This window comes from Eucalyptus grandis, chromosome 1, assembly GCF_016545825.1.
Source record: "Eucalyptus grandis isolate ANBG69807.140 chromosome 1, ASM1654582v1, whole genome shotgun sequence".
Classification (NCBI taxonomy): domain Eukaryota; kingdom Viridiplantae; phylum Streptophyta; class Magnoliopsida; order Myrtales; family Myrtaceae; genus Eucalyptus; species Eucalyptus grandis.
Window position 1 is genome coordinate 2,773,654 of NC_052612.1, and position 15,123 is coordinate 2,788,776.

At 37.5% G+C, this 15,123-nt stretch overlaps 1 protein-coding gene across 1 annotated transcript; it reads right to left on the bottom strand.

Moving 5' to 3' along the window:
* Window positions 1-11,143: 11,143 nt before the first annotated feature.
* On the bottom strand, window positions 11,144-13,444 carry LOC104450714. The gene has a single exon (XM_010065392.2). It carries the CDS (start codon window positions 13,442-13,444, stop codon window positions 11,144-11,146), a length of 2,301 nt encoding a protein of 766 aa, XP_010063694.2.
* Between the last annotated feature and the right edge of the window lie 1,679 nt (window positions 13,445-15,123).

Sequence of the window (15,123 nt, forward strand, 5' to 3'; positions counted from 1 at the left end):
AGGGAATTCATTTCACCCGTTGTCTATCATGGATGCCTTTCTCCATTATATTTGGATCACGAGGAATTGCTGTATACATGACTCTTCTTTTGTTGGAAAAAGTGTCCACTCAATACTTTTAAGAATTAAGAGGGCAGTATGTGGTAGGATAATGGGCTGTGCTGAGGTTAGAAGGAATGTTTTCTTCGATAGGCTTTAATATCTACGCTCCAATTGCAGACTTGGAAGCTTGTTCCTCTAGTATTGGATTGTTGAACATGTGATAGGTCTGCTTGCCTGCGGCTTACACTGTAAGCCTTACAGTACTCATAAGGGAAATTTCAAATTGGCTAAGGATGACAATAGTAATCAAAAACACATGCACAAATACCCCAGGAAAAAGATGGAGCTATGAGCATTCCAAAACTAGCTTCACACTATTGAATGGGCATTAAGAATCCCAAACTATCAAAGCGTAATCCTACAAAATTAAATCCCAAAGAAAAGGAGCTAGAAATAACCCCCGTCAGAAAAAACGAAAGAGAGAAAGTATACCTATAGATGTCATAAATGAGGTCCTTGGTGAAGAGCAGAGGCATGTCTTCACGGAGAGTCCTGACGGCGAGCCCAAAATTGACGAAGAAGTCGTCTCTTTCCTGATTCTCCTGCTCATCGCGGGGGCTATCCACTTCAACGCCTTGCACGGTCGGCGTTTGGACACTGCTCAAGGAAGGGCGACAGAAACCGCAGAAGAAGAGGGAGAGGGAGAGGAAGAAGAGAGAGAGAAGGGGTTGGTGGGTTGAGAAGGAGAGAAGGGTTGGTTGGGGTGGAAGGGCTTGTCCTTGGACTTGGGTTGGAGGAGAGAAGGGGAGAGGTTGGGCAGGAGGAAAGCCATGGCCCTTTAATGGGGTTTTGGTTCTTGATTCTTGATTCAGTTCCAATCAAATAGAAGAGATTTTGTGTGATTGGCTTTGGCTGCAAGAACTGGACAGGGAGAAGGAGAAGGAGAAGGAGAAGGGAGGAGTCATTCTTGTGTACGTTGTTGAGTTTTGAAACAGAGGAAGAGAGAGAATGAAAAAGGTTGGAGATTTTTGAGTGGCTCTAAGCTTGGCCATCAATGTGTTCCTGCTTTGACTCCCTTGTTTCTGTCTTTTCTTTTCTCTTATTTTCCCCCCTTTCTCCTTATTTCTTCCCCTATTATTTTCAAGTATTAGGGTCGATTTGATACTGTATTCATTTGAAAAAAGAAAATAGATGTGTTTTTCTTAAATTTCCTATTTTGTTGAAAATGAATTTGGCTTGCAAAACGCAAGCTTGTAATGTAAATAGAAATATTGAAAAATATATTTGGGTATGTTATTTTCAAAGTCAAAATGTATATTTCCGTTTAATGATAGACTGTATTTTCACTTGATATATTCATTTGAAAGACAAGTTCTCTATCTTTATTTTCAATTTTGCTCATATGAAAAAAAAATGATTCAATATCCTATTTTCTTATGAAAATGAGATTTGTAATTGAAAATGCATTCGGTCAGAAAATGTTTTTCAAAGTAAGGATCGAACATACATAATTTTTATTAACTTTTGAACTACAAAATAAAAATGAAAAGAAAAGGTTTGTAAATTTGTATTTATAATGAACATGACGCAAATTGTAGTACGTTTTTTTAACTTTGCAAACCACAGAATCAAATGTGTTTTTTCTAATTTATATTCATGTTGGGAGAAATTTTACTTTCAAGAATAAATACCATTCTCGCTGAAAATGAAATTTAAGAACACGACGAAGCTGGCTCTTATATTCAATGTATGGTAATATAATTTTAGCGTATTTGTCCAAATTTTGAAATAAAATACAGAATTCATCATATTGGCAAAGACAGAAGGCTTATTTGTCTGCACTGAAGAACAATTAAAATATTATCAAAATTTAGAAAATATAAAACTTATATACGTATTTACGTGTAAAGGATTTTGGGTTTAAAAAGGTCATCTATGAATTAGAAGAAGGCAAAAAATGAACTCATAAGACGATATTTTATCGAAGACAATTTGATTGTTCCTTTTTTTTCCTTTGCAAGATGTTTCTTAAATACTGATATTACGGTATAAACCGAGAAGAAGAACGCAAATTGAAAAGCTCGACTTCTTGATCAATTGATTGAAATTTCAAATCGAGAAAATTCTGTCTTGACTTAGTCATTTTTGGGGTTCTAGGAATAGCTCCATTTCCAATCTTATTCTTCATAGAACAAAAAAGTTAATCGAGATCACATACCCCCTCCAAAGATGTGATCTATGTAATGTCTCCATCGCATTGTCTATCACAAATCATAAACGGGAGAGATCAAACAATAATAATTCAATGCTTTAGTAAATCTAAAATGGGATTTATCCACGTGATTACTTGGGATGTTCCATGTGTTTCACATATTCGAAATGGAGATAAATGCCGCATTTTTGCTTTGTTTGAATTTTACCGCTCTCCTCTGATATAATTTTGGTCACAACAAAATATATAGGATATTGAGATGGTTCCTTATTTGTTTGTCGGAAGACAGTATCTATTAAAAAACTCAAGAATAAATATAAAGAAGGTATCTCATACATTAAGGGACAGATAAAAACTATCTAATTCATAAATGGATGAATAGAAAGGCATTCACGGCGGCACAAGCTACAAATAGCGACGGATCCCAAGAGGTGGGAGAAGATACAAGTACATTCGCATATCTCCTCTTTCTAAGTTAGCATCAAGGAATAGAAAAGATGCACCGTGTTTTGGCAACAACCGAAAGAAATCTATGATGATTGAAATTGATGCGGTCATAATCAATTACAATTATTTAAAAAAAAACAAATTGATTCAAATCAAAGAGCACGGGGATCAATTTGACTTGTCTTTCAATTTGTTGGTATAAGAAAAGTGACTCGGTTTTTATTTTCTTTTCAAAATGAAATTTGCACTGAAAATGCAAATTAAATACAAAAACCATCATATTAGCCAAATGGAGTGATTTAGGGCTTGTTTGTCTGCACTCAATAACAAGGTTTTCCTTTGTTTAATTAACAAATATCAATATTTCGAAAAAAAATGAAAAGAACTCTGAGAAATTTTCAAGGATTTGTTAAAAAGTCTTGCATAAATCAGAGGAAGCAGAAAATGAACTTATAAGATGCGAAAGATCTGACAGTATGAACAAATTTATCAAGGACAATTTGATTGTTCCTTTTCTTTCCCATGCAAGACGTTTCTATAATACTGATTCTAAGGTATAAACCGAGAATAACAACACAAATTGAAAAGCTCAACTAGTTGATCTAGTTGATGGAAACTTCAATCCAGAAAAACTGTCTTCACTAGTCATGCTTTTGGTTCTCGGAATGGCTCCATTTCAACCATTTCCAATTTTAGTCGTCAAAGAACAAAGATGTAACCTATGCAGCGTCTTGGGTTGTATTTCCGATGAGAATGAGCTGATTGATGTTATAAGAAAATCTTGGTTGCACTATTTTTGGTGAATTGTAAATTGGGAGATTAAACAATAATAATTCGATGTTTTAGTTGATCTAAAATGGCACGATCCATCTTATTAAGATCAACAAGGGGGAAATCGGCAGAATTATTCTGAGTGTATGAGGGACTAATATTTGGGATCATGTCCTAATAAACGTAAAAATCATCTTCATTGGCATGATTGATGGGTTAAAGTATGTGGGGGACAAAGAGGAGATGGTTTCATAGAATGAATGGATAAGGCGTTCACGGTGGCTTGAAGCTGCCAATAGCGACGAAGCAACGGAGTGGGAGAAAAGTACATTCGCATCTCCTCTTTGAAATTTGGCATCAAAGAATATAATAGTTGCAGCATATTCTTCTTACGCAAGAGAAAATTTTCGCAAACTGAAATTCTCTCATGGCACTTCCCATCTTTTGGTGATGACCAAGGGCTGCTTTGAGGAATTGAGCAGAATAACAATTTTGCATTCAACAGTGAGAATTGGAGAAAATTGTCCAAAATTTTTATACATATTGTATTTTTGCTAATTCAATCTTAAACATTTTAATTTTGCTAATTGAATCAAAAATCATTTTACATTTAATCAATTGAATCCATCCAGCTAATTTTTATCAGAATTCATGTGGACATCCACCATTCAACGTGGCACAACTGGCGTTGACGTAAACAATTTTAATAATATTTTTTGAATTCTTTTAAAAAAAAATCTTTTTCCTTTTTTTCCTTTTCTTCCCTTTTTCTTCCTCTTTTTTTTTAAAATTTATTTTTTTTTTACTGTGACCAATGAGGTTCACCCGATGCCTCGCCTCGCCTCGCCTCGCCTTGCCTTGCCTTGCCCTATTTAGGGGGACCTTCACCTTACGATTGGTTAGACAATTTGTAAAAACACCAGAATAATATGTGATAGAAATTTTTTGGCTTTTTGCGATGTATAATAAAATTTGTGCGGTCACAATGCGCTTTTCTTTTCTCTACAGCTGAAACTGCAGTAAAAAGGAGTTATTTCAAACAGTATTTTTACTATTGTTTAATCTTTGAGTGCTTAATATGATCTTTCTTGAAAGGAACACCGAAAGTATAAAAATTTCGAAAGGAATCCTTGGACTTTTAAGAGAGAGTACCGTTGGTAAGTAAAGGTGTGGGCCCGGGAAAAAATGGAGCCCAATCCGCTTAAGCCCAAACCCACTCATTTTCCAAACGTTATCTTTTGGGGTCGAACATTTTCCAGATTTGAGTTGTACGATAACAATACTCAATATATAATGTAATTCATAAATTATCAATTTCTTCAATGTGAAAATTACAATGGCAACGATGACGTGGCAATGATGAGATATCAATAGATGAAACTGATTCTATATGATATTTTTCATGATTTGCTTTTAGACTAAAGCAGAAGACAACCTAAAATATGTGATTATCTAATTCAAATGAAAAAATAATTTAAGATTAAACCCTATTCTAAATTAGGAAATTTCCTAGTTGCTACATGACTCCCAGAGGAGCAATTCCAGACTAGGAAAATAGTTTATCCTAACATGTAATGCAATTTTTTTTTTTTGTATTTTTAATAGGAATATTTACTAGATCAAGGACATGCAATATATTAAACCCATAACAAACTATTCATTGAGCTCAAAATAGGAAACAACCATTTCGAGATCCGAACTTAAGCCTTAAAGAAAGATCAAATAGCAATATAACGCACGACTCAAGACGGGAAAATTTCCTAATCGGGATTATGCCTAAAAATCTCAGGAAAATCACGTTAGATTTCAATAATTCCAATTTAGGCGACTCAATAATCAAATCTAGTTCGGTTGAGGATCAGGGAATTTCTTTTCCAAAAGCGAGGCCGGCTGGCGGACGGGCAAGGAAGATTGGCAGGGCGTGTGGGGCTATGGTACGGCTGAGCTATGGAGGCGCGACGGCTAGCTGGTCGCGGTGGTGGCTGGCATGAGGATTACACAAGCTATAGCTATCTTCTACATTTCTCCCCTGTTTTTTCCACATACATGGAAGCCCCTCTTTAATTTCTCTCTTTCCCCGTTTTCATCTACACTTTTGTCAGCCTGCCCATGCACCCCACCAAGCGCCCCCATTCCCTGCTCTCGTTTTCTTCCATTTCTTATCTCTGCTTTCTTGGTTTTGCTTTTTATCCCGTTGGACCCAACGTCTCTGCCCTTTTCTTATACTTTGGGTTTTGTAATCTCAAATCTAGACTTGTACAGATGATGCCCCACGCGAGGTCCATATCTCACAAAATGAGCAAGAAGAGGGTACGATTTGGTTCGGCCACGATCTCGCCTAAGTCAACATTCGATGCATATGTGCTGAATGAAAATTTCTAATGTAGAAAAATTTCTATGTAGAAACCAATTCCTAATTTTCTTATGAAATGCATGAGAAGTATTCGCGCGAAAATTTATGTATCAATAGTGTTATCAAATAATTCGTGCAAACCATCTATCATCTTAATCTCCAAAATAATATTAGGAAATGAATAAATTTCAGCATCTCACAGCTCTATCTCCCTAAAAGAAAATCCACCCTCAAAATTTAAATTTACCTTTTCAATTAGAGAACTATTAATATTTGTATTTCATTTCATTTTCGCTTTCCACTACATTTTCTCAAAATCATGATATTGCCACAAGACTTTGATTAAAGGAATAGTCTTACTAACTTGTTCCTTTTGATCTAAAATATGTACTGGCTTCTCTACATCAATTACTCTCTCGTTTATCTTGATTATCTAAGCAGGATATCTAAGAGGTTGTCCGCTACAAATGAGACAATCCAATTCATATGTACATAGGAACCAATTCATTTTTCCTCAACAAGAGCTCCATAGTAGCTGCAATGAGCTTTTATCGATATTCATTCCTCAAATCTATTATGCACACAGGCCCGTGGAATCCCAAAACTCCATTCACTTGACCCTTGAAAATCCGATCTCTTTCTCCCCAAAGCTTTTCCTCAAACTTCATTTCAATACTTTTAGGACATAAATTGCATGCCGCCGCCACACATAAATGACTATATCCATGTGTGCAATAAATGTCATGAGTTATATACAATTCAATACTCGAATGCACATAGATGAACATATAAATCTCATTATGCGCAAATACCACACATTAGATCACCAATATACGTAGGTGAGCGTGTGTATAATATATTTCATACTTGTCATTGCCAATTCATCTTGATTCACGAGACATCCTGAACCATGAGGTATCCTGACACACGAGGCATTATCACCATTGATATATGGGTGACAAAAATATAACATAATACCTTCCATATACAATCACATAGCAACAATGCACATAATAACACTAAATGACTCATTAACCAGCCCTACTTCGATTAAAACTTCACAAAGCCATTTCTGAACATGACTAAGCTAAGCCGGTTTTCTCTTACAAGCCCCATTTTTATTTATTCCTTCTATTCATTTTATCCTCTTTTATTATTTCTATTATTCATTTTTTGTTATTTTTCTCTCGTTGTCTTCCTCAGGTGAAAGACGAACCCAGAAAACTCCCATTAGCCAAGAGGATCAATATGGCTCCACTCGACTTTGGAAAAGATATTTCATCAATGTTTTAGGTTCAGATACGACTCGACCACATCTAGCAATCAATAAGTAGAAGACACGCTCGAGAACGAACTAAATGACTCTGATTTAAATTGGGCGTTTCATCGAGCCGAAGGTAGGCATCTCGGCCCCGAGTCCAGCTAAATTTGACTCTCAACCACACCATCAGGTTCGGAATATCAGATGAACTTTAATAGCAGTTAAGTCTTTCACGAACAGAAATTAAAATTCTCGGTCACTGTCCAACACGAAGAGCATCTGAAGATAGAACATGAGCTCATATTCAATTAACCTTGGGTTTTAGCTTCAAAAGGTGAGCACATTGAAGAATAGAGTTCCTAGATACTTCATTGATGAAGATCATCCTCGACGTAAAGATGATCGAGCAAGAATGAAACTCTTCGAGATCCCGGATCAGGATACAGAGCAAAACAGGGGCGACGCCGCAGGACTCAAGAATAGTGAACAGCGTAGGTCAGAGATGGCTTGCTTGCTGGTGGTCGATGCCAGAGAACAAGCCTCGAAAGAAATCCAGGGTCTTCGAGCTTTCTTCGCCGGAAAACAGAATAGAACCTGGGAGAGCTACGCGCGACTTCGCCGGCGACGTCGGATTGCGTTCGATGAACACTGATCCGGATGAGAGAAGGGGCAAGAGAGAGAAGGCTTTCTTTAATGCGTTCCGTAATTGATTTAAAGCTTTGGGCCGGAGAGAAAGAAGTTATTTTGTCATGTGAGGCTCCATGGGCTTCAATTTCATGGGTTTTCATGGGTCTAAGTGAGGCAAATTGGGTTTCATGAATTGGGCCAATGCCAACGAATAAATGGCCGAATTGGGCTCTTTTTATTTATTATTATTGTCGATTTTTGTTACTTTTTATTGATTTATTATGTTTTATTACAAGAGATGCATATTTGATTTATTAGGTAAAAATTCAAGTGTCGACAATCGGAAGAAAGAATCCATTCAAAAACTTAAAAAATGTCAAAGAATCATTAACTAATCATTCTGCAAATGAACTCAAGCAAGGTATATCGTGCGTTAAATGGCAGAAGAAAAGTATCTCATCTATGAATTAGTTCAATATGACGGAATTTCGAACGTTTCATGTGTTCCACATATCTGAACTGGAGCAAAATGCCAAATTTTTGCTTAGACTGAACTTTATCACTCCTCTATATATAATTGCGATTCACATAGGACATATAGTGAGGAATGTATATGCATACACGTTGAAATGGTTCCTTATTTGTTTAAATTTTATCACTCCTCTCCATATAATTCGATTCACATAGTAGGAACAATGGGTGTATATGTATACATGTTGAAAATGGTTTCTTGTTTGTTTGTCAGAAGAAAGAATCTATTCAAAAACTCAAGCAAATAAAAGAATTGTAAAATAATCATTCCACAAATGAAATCAAGTAAGGTATCTCATGTTTTAAATGGCTGAAGAAAAGTACTTTATTTATTATTAGTTTAGCGAAATGTATAGTGATATCACAACTAACGAAATTCTCAATAATGAACTAGATACTATTAAACAAGTCATATGAGTGTACTTGTACAAAAAGCATAGAGTCATTTCCTAATAAGCATATGCGCCTATTACCATAAGAATCATCTTCATTGGCATGATTGATGGGTCAAATGCTGTATGGGACAAAGAGGAGATGGTTTCATAGAATGAATGGATAGGGCATCATGGTGGCTTGGAGCTGTCGATAGCGACGGAGCAAAGGAGCGGGAGAAGAGGAGAAGTACATTCGCATCTCTCCCCTTTCAAGTTTGGCATCAAAGAATTCGAAAGAGAAAGCACACTCTTCTTACGAAAGAGAAAAATTCCCAAAATGATATTCTCCTTCGTTTTCCTTTTGATATTCTCCTTCATTTTCCTTTTCATGATGACGGGTGACTCCTTCGAAGGATTGGGCTAAAAACAATTTGGCATTCGACAGTGGGAAAGAGAAATTTGCAGCATTTTCAAATAGAGATCTCCCATCACGGACATTTTTTTTCCCTCTCTAAACATACTTCATTAATTAAAAATTCAGAAAGAGGAGCGCTTTGTGAAATGTAGCAGTGCGTCCTACATTGGCTAATTTGTGGAGGGCAACTAATGTTGGACTCGTTCGAGGATCATTGTTGACCGTGAGAAAATTCCAAAATTCCTCTTGAAGCGGGGTCCGATTCCAGAAGTTGCTCCACACTTGATTTTGTTTTAAAATATTTATGAATTTGATCACTTTGACACACTTATCTCCATGAGCTCATCCCTGGGTGAAATTGAATAATGGCCAACGCTCGCGTGCTCATCATGCATACATTTTGCGCCCTTTCTTGGGGCATTTCCAACCCAGGAGAAAAGCACTTCCTCCATGCCCCTCTCGTGCACGATTGAAAACTTGGGGAAAAAAAAAAAAAAAACTCAATCCTGTCCCAATTTTTCAGATCGAAAAGAAAGGGTTACGATTTTTCACGCATAAATTAAAAGATGGTATGCCTTCTTCACCTTCAGTCTCGTGTATAACTTCATTGATAGGAAAGGCATCAACCAACATTTTCTAGCACTCTCTCTATGTCTTGCACTTCTGTGCAGGATATTTGCATTCTTGATTGATCGGCTTTTGGATCCTCTGCAGTATATTTGAGGTGTTTGCACAAATGGAAATTTGACTATTGAAGCAGGTTCTCGCAGGTCGTTAGCTTACTGTCAAGAATTGATCCACACCAGACGTCTGCTGTGGTCACCCCGAATGCCAATTTTTCATGCATGTTCCATGTGAGCAGATAGATCTGTAATACAAGAGCCGCTCTTCTGTTTTGTGAAGCATCTGCATGTGACGCTCTGTTCATATCTAAGAGATGAAAAATTGCTTTTGACCTTTCAGTGGCTCGCGAATTTTTTTCGACTCGAAAGTTTTTGCAGATAGCTTATTCTTTATTTGCCAACTAAATGCCTAAATAAAGCTTTGACCTACACCGCTGGATAGCTTCATATTTTTGGAAAACTTTCCATTTCTATTGAATAGCAATCGCCTATTTTCTTTGTATGCTATGATCATGGAATTATGTAATTTTTTTTTTCAAGAGCAGCTATCTTTAAATATATATGTCTAGGGACAGAAAGAAAAGAACATGAGAAAAGGGATAATTGTCCAAAAAATCTTAAACTTGTTGTACGGCGGTCAATTCATTCATAAACATTGTAATTGTGCCAATTTAACCCTAAATATTTTGACAATTTGTCAATTTAATCCATTTGGCCAATTTTAATCAAAAATTGCTAATGTTGATGTCAACCTTCTAATATGACACAGCTAATATGGACAATTTTTGCAATTTTTTAAAATTTTCTGAATTTACCGGCTGCCGGCAAGGGCCTCCACGCCCTCGTTCACCACTGATGAGGTGAGCGCCCCAACATATACATGTATGAGTGGCCACAATCCATTTCCAATCTAATTCTCCAAGGAGTAATGATGTAATCTATGTGGTGTCTTTTGTTGTATTTCCGATGAGCCGATTGATGTTATGGGAAATCCTTTGTCATACTACTTACCATCAATCGTAAACCAGGAAATTAAACAGCAATAATTTAATGCTTTAGTTCATCTAAAATGGGATTATCCATGTGATCAAGATCAACAAAGGGAAAATTGGTTGAATTTTTATACGCGTACAAGTGGCGTAATGGATACAACTTACAAGGCATGACTAATGTCTCAGGTCATGTCCTTAATAACGGATACGCCTATTACCATAAAAATCATCTTCATTGACAAATAGGGAAAAGAGGAAAAGTACATTCGGATCTCCCCTTTGAAATTTGGCGTCAAAGAAATAAAAAGGAAAAGAAGAAGCATATTCTTGTCATCGAAGAGAAGAATAATTTATTGACTGGTTGTCCAATAATAATCACTGAATCTGTTTATTGATAAAACAAAATACTTTAGAATGGAATGGAGAGTGAAGCTAGGCTTTTGGCAATACTCGAGATAAGTCGGTGACGAATGAAAAGGTTTCAGTCGGAATCAATTAGACGAGTTCTGCTTCCACTGTACTAACATCTTCCTCTTGATTTCCGTTTTCATCTTTGAGCTCTGTTTCCGATTCCTCGTCAAACAAATAATCCATAGTGGTGCCCCATTCAGGTTTGTAGACACAACCGAAATGAGTCATCAACAGCCAAACAAAGGTAAGAAGCTCTCCACCTTTGCTCAACACCTGTAAATGTGCCTCTTCCTTGACATGACCTGCCGCATATGACAGCATCTCAACCCATACTCCACTCATCACTTTCCACTTCCTTTCCCCGAAGCTTTCCATCTTACGGACCAATGCGACCCCCAGCTCGATCGAGTAGAACGAGTCGAGCGGGCCTGTCCAATCCACGACTTCGACTTTAACAGCCTTGTAGAGTGCCTCGCACAGCTGCTCCACATCCTTGAAATCCTTGACATCCTCGTCATATATATATATAACTAAATTGTTTATTGACACTCCTATGTTGAGTTGGGCATTCCCTGCCACAGGGGACATCAGTTTAGGCTGATTAAGTAAAAGATAAAACATGTAGTCAGAAAGGATCTTGCTGAATTCCCTTTCATCATTTCTTTTTGTCAAATTCTCTTGTCTATAGCAGATTTCGGTAGCAATATGCCACAATATAACACTGATGTCGTAAGTAGGCTTGGTGACAAACTCTAAAAGATCAACTGCCTCCGGTCTACCTTGGAGAAACAGATTACCTCTAGCTTCAAATACCATCCTCGTCTCTATCGGATTACGCGCATATACAGATTTACGTCTCACCTCCTCGAAGATAAACGTCCATAACTTATTAATAAAGGGATTCTTGAGCCTGCGCTTGGGAATCAGTATAAGGATTGGTAATTCCCCTTCGATGAATGTCCTGCAACTTAGACGGAAAAGATAGATGAATATCTTGTAAAATCCATGGAACATAAAGATGATGGCGTCGAACATAAAGATGATGACGTCCCAGCACTGAACGCCCTCGTCCATCTTTTTCAACTTGTCCATCTTTTTCGACTTGTCCATCTTGTTAAACTTATGCAGCTCTTTCATCTTGTCCATATTTTTCAACCTCACTGTCAAACATTCAGAGAAAAAGTTGCAAGCAGAGATGGATTCTGACCACCTTTGAAATATAAATGGTGTACCTAAGACCTGATATGTAGCATTGGCTTTAGACTCAACTTTACGTGTGGTGAGTCGAGGCTTCCACAGGTCAGCCATGGCGGATATTAACTTGAGAAGAAATGAATCTGGTTCAAATGGTCTTGTTTTGTGGTGCATGATTTTGGCAATAGTCCAATCGGAGAAAACGAATATGAACAAAGCTATCACATCAAGAGCAATCCCTCCCAAAAGAAGGATATAGGTAATTGTCACATCAAATTTGGGGAGCTGATGCTTCTTGAAGCGATGGAACAAGACAAAAGCCACCGTAATCTCAATGAAGGCTATGAAGCGGAAAATGTAACTCCACTTGGAACGTATTACCAACGCTTTTGTGTGGAGCACCTCATACATGAAATTGAGTTCGACTGATATCAACCTTAATGCATCTATTGCACAAACTTTGTGAAAATATTTGCAGCTTACATGGCGGTTTTTACGTAGCCATACAAAATCCACGGAGGCCTTAAAGATATTAAAGAAGAAGTAAGCATGCTTCACCACAATACTCTCAGCAAGCTTTGCTCTTTCTTCATTAGAATGTCCACACTCTAGAACATCGAGTTCTTTCTTTAACTCCGACAGTGCAACATCTTGCTTCCCTAGGGCCCCTATTACCCTGAATATTGGGAGGCTTGAGAGAAAAAGTGCAAGTATCCTCTCCACATTTTTTATGACCCCGGCAAAAAATATCAATATCGTTGGGATCACTAATGACTTGTCACTGGAAAATGTTTGCACAAAAACATAGATGGAAACACTAACTTGGAAGAAGAGACTAAGCAGGTGCCGTTGCCAAAGTGAACTATCTTGTAAAGAGAAGGCAGTAATGGTGTCTGGACCACCAAGGTGTAACAATAGAAATGAGGTCCAGAATGCCTGAAGTGCTATGTCTACTTTAGCAGCATGATCGAATGACTTGCCTTGGCTATGAGAGATGTATCCAATCCCGAATGTAGCTAGCCAATCAGCCATCAAGTAGGCCAACCATAAGAAGAAAACAATGAGGGTGTTTGATATTTTCTTTCTAAGGGGTGCACATAGAATGAGAAAGACCTGAAACGAGAGGCTCAGTATGAGGATGCCTCGAATGTTCCATTTGTTCCACAAATCGAAAATGAAGCTAAATGCCATGCTTTTGCTTCGTCTGAATTTTTTTATCACTCCTTTATAAAATTTCGCCTTGGATAGGAGGAATGGTGGGGAACGTATATAAACATTTCGAGATGGTTCCTTGCTTATTTGTTAGAAGAAAGAATCTCTTCAAAAACCTGAGAAAGTAAAAGAATCGGGAACCAACCATTTCACAAATAGACATAAGTAAAGTATCTCATGCATTAGATGGTAGAAGAGAAGTATCTCATCCATGATGAATTTAGCATGATGAAGCTTCAGATGTTCCATTTGTTCCATAGATCCTAAATGGAAACAAAGGCTATTGTTTTTAGTAAGTTTGAATTTTACTACTTTTCTCTATATAATTTTGGTTTGTATAGAAGGAACAATGGGAAATGTATATGTACATATTGAGATGATCTTTTGTTTGTTAGTAAGAAGAATCTATTCAAAGAAAGTAAAAGAATCGAAAACCAATCATTTTATGAATAAACACAAGCAAGGCATCGTTTGTATTACATGGTAAAAGAAAAGTATCGCATCCATAATTGGTCAAGTGAAATGTTTAGTGATATTGTAACAAGGGTAGAAAAAAAACCATAAAATTTCTAGGGACATTTTTGTTTAGAAAAACACGCTTTCTCCATGCTACTCCTTCGCACGATATATATAAACCATAATTTTGCCTCAATTTTTGAAATTAGAAAGAAAGGGAATTCTCGAGCATAAATTGAAAAATTGGAGATAAAATACCACTCCAGATGTGACAAGATAGTTGTAATGAGAGTGTCCTAGACTGAATTGAACGCAACTAGGTGCTACTTGCATGAAAGAAGTTTTTTTTTTTTTTTTGGTCATAAGAGGTCTCTTTCTATTTTTCCTGGGAACAAAACGAGGACATTTACCCAAGTCCAAACATAAGATAGACGTAAGACAGTGAGGAGGATACGACAACCAGTTCGGCGCAAGGGAATCGTCGTGGCAAGCCTTTGTGATCCAATCCGCTACCCGCTTCATTTCTCGCAGATTGAAGCCCATGGACACTACAGGTAATGAACCCAGCTTTTGTTTACACTCTGCCACCACCGATTGAACAACCCAAGGTATTTCGGCCCGGCCCAGGATGGCTTCTGCTGCTGTCAAGTTGTCTGTGACGATCTGAACAGGAACTACTTTACTTGGTCTCCCCTATTCGTTGAACTGAAGGCCACTCGTGCATGTCTTCTCCACAAAGTGCAAACCTTCCTTTAGAGCTAGGGTTTCTACTACAAGGGCAGATGAAGCGAGGATTTTCTTAGTGAATCCACCCACAAGGCGCTCGTGATGGTCTCTGCAAATCCCAACAACCGCGCCCTGTTTTGAGGCGCAACTCCAAGACCCATCCACGTTCAATTTCAACTCGCTTGTTGTCGGTGGTATCCACTCCTCCCCTCTCCCAACTTGCTCGTCCTTTCGGTTCTGCATTGTGGTGTTGGGGCTCCATTTTTTTGTAGAGTTCAAGATCATAGCTTGCTTCCTCCACGATTTGTTGTGGTTTTAGTCGACAGGATCTGAAAACCCATACATTTCTTGCTTTCCATATCGACCATAAAATACCTGCAAGGAGTGCGTTTGATTTCCGCTCATTCTAGTGAAACAAGTTCTCCGAGATCCATTTATCCATTCTTGTGGCTTTCTCAATGGCTGTATTCAATAGT

What these genes read in the sequence shown, in the direction of transcription:
- LOC104450714 (XM_010065392.2), bottom strand. Translation starts at nt 13,444, where the DNA reads ATGGCATTTAGCTTCATTTTCGATTTGTGGAACAAATGGAACATTCGA.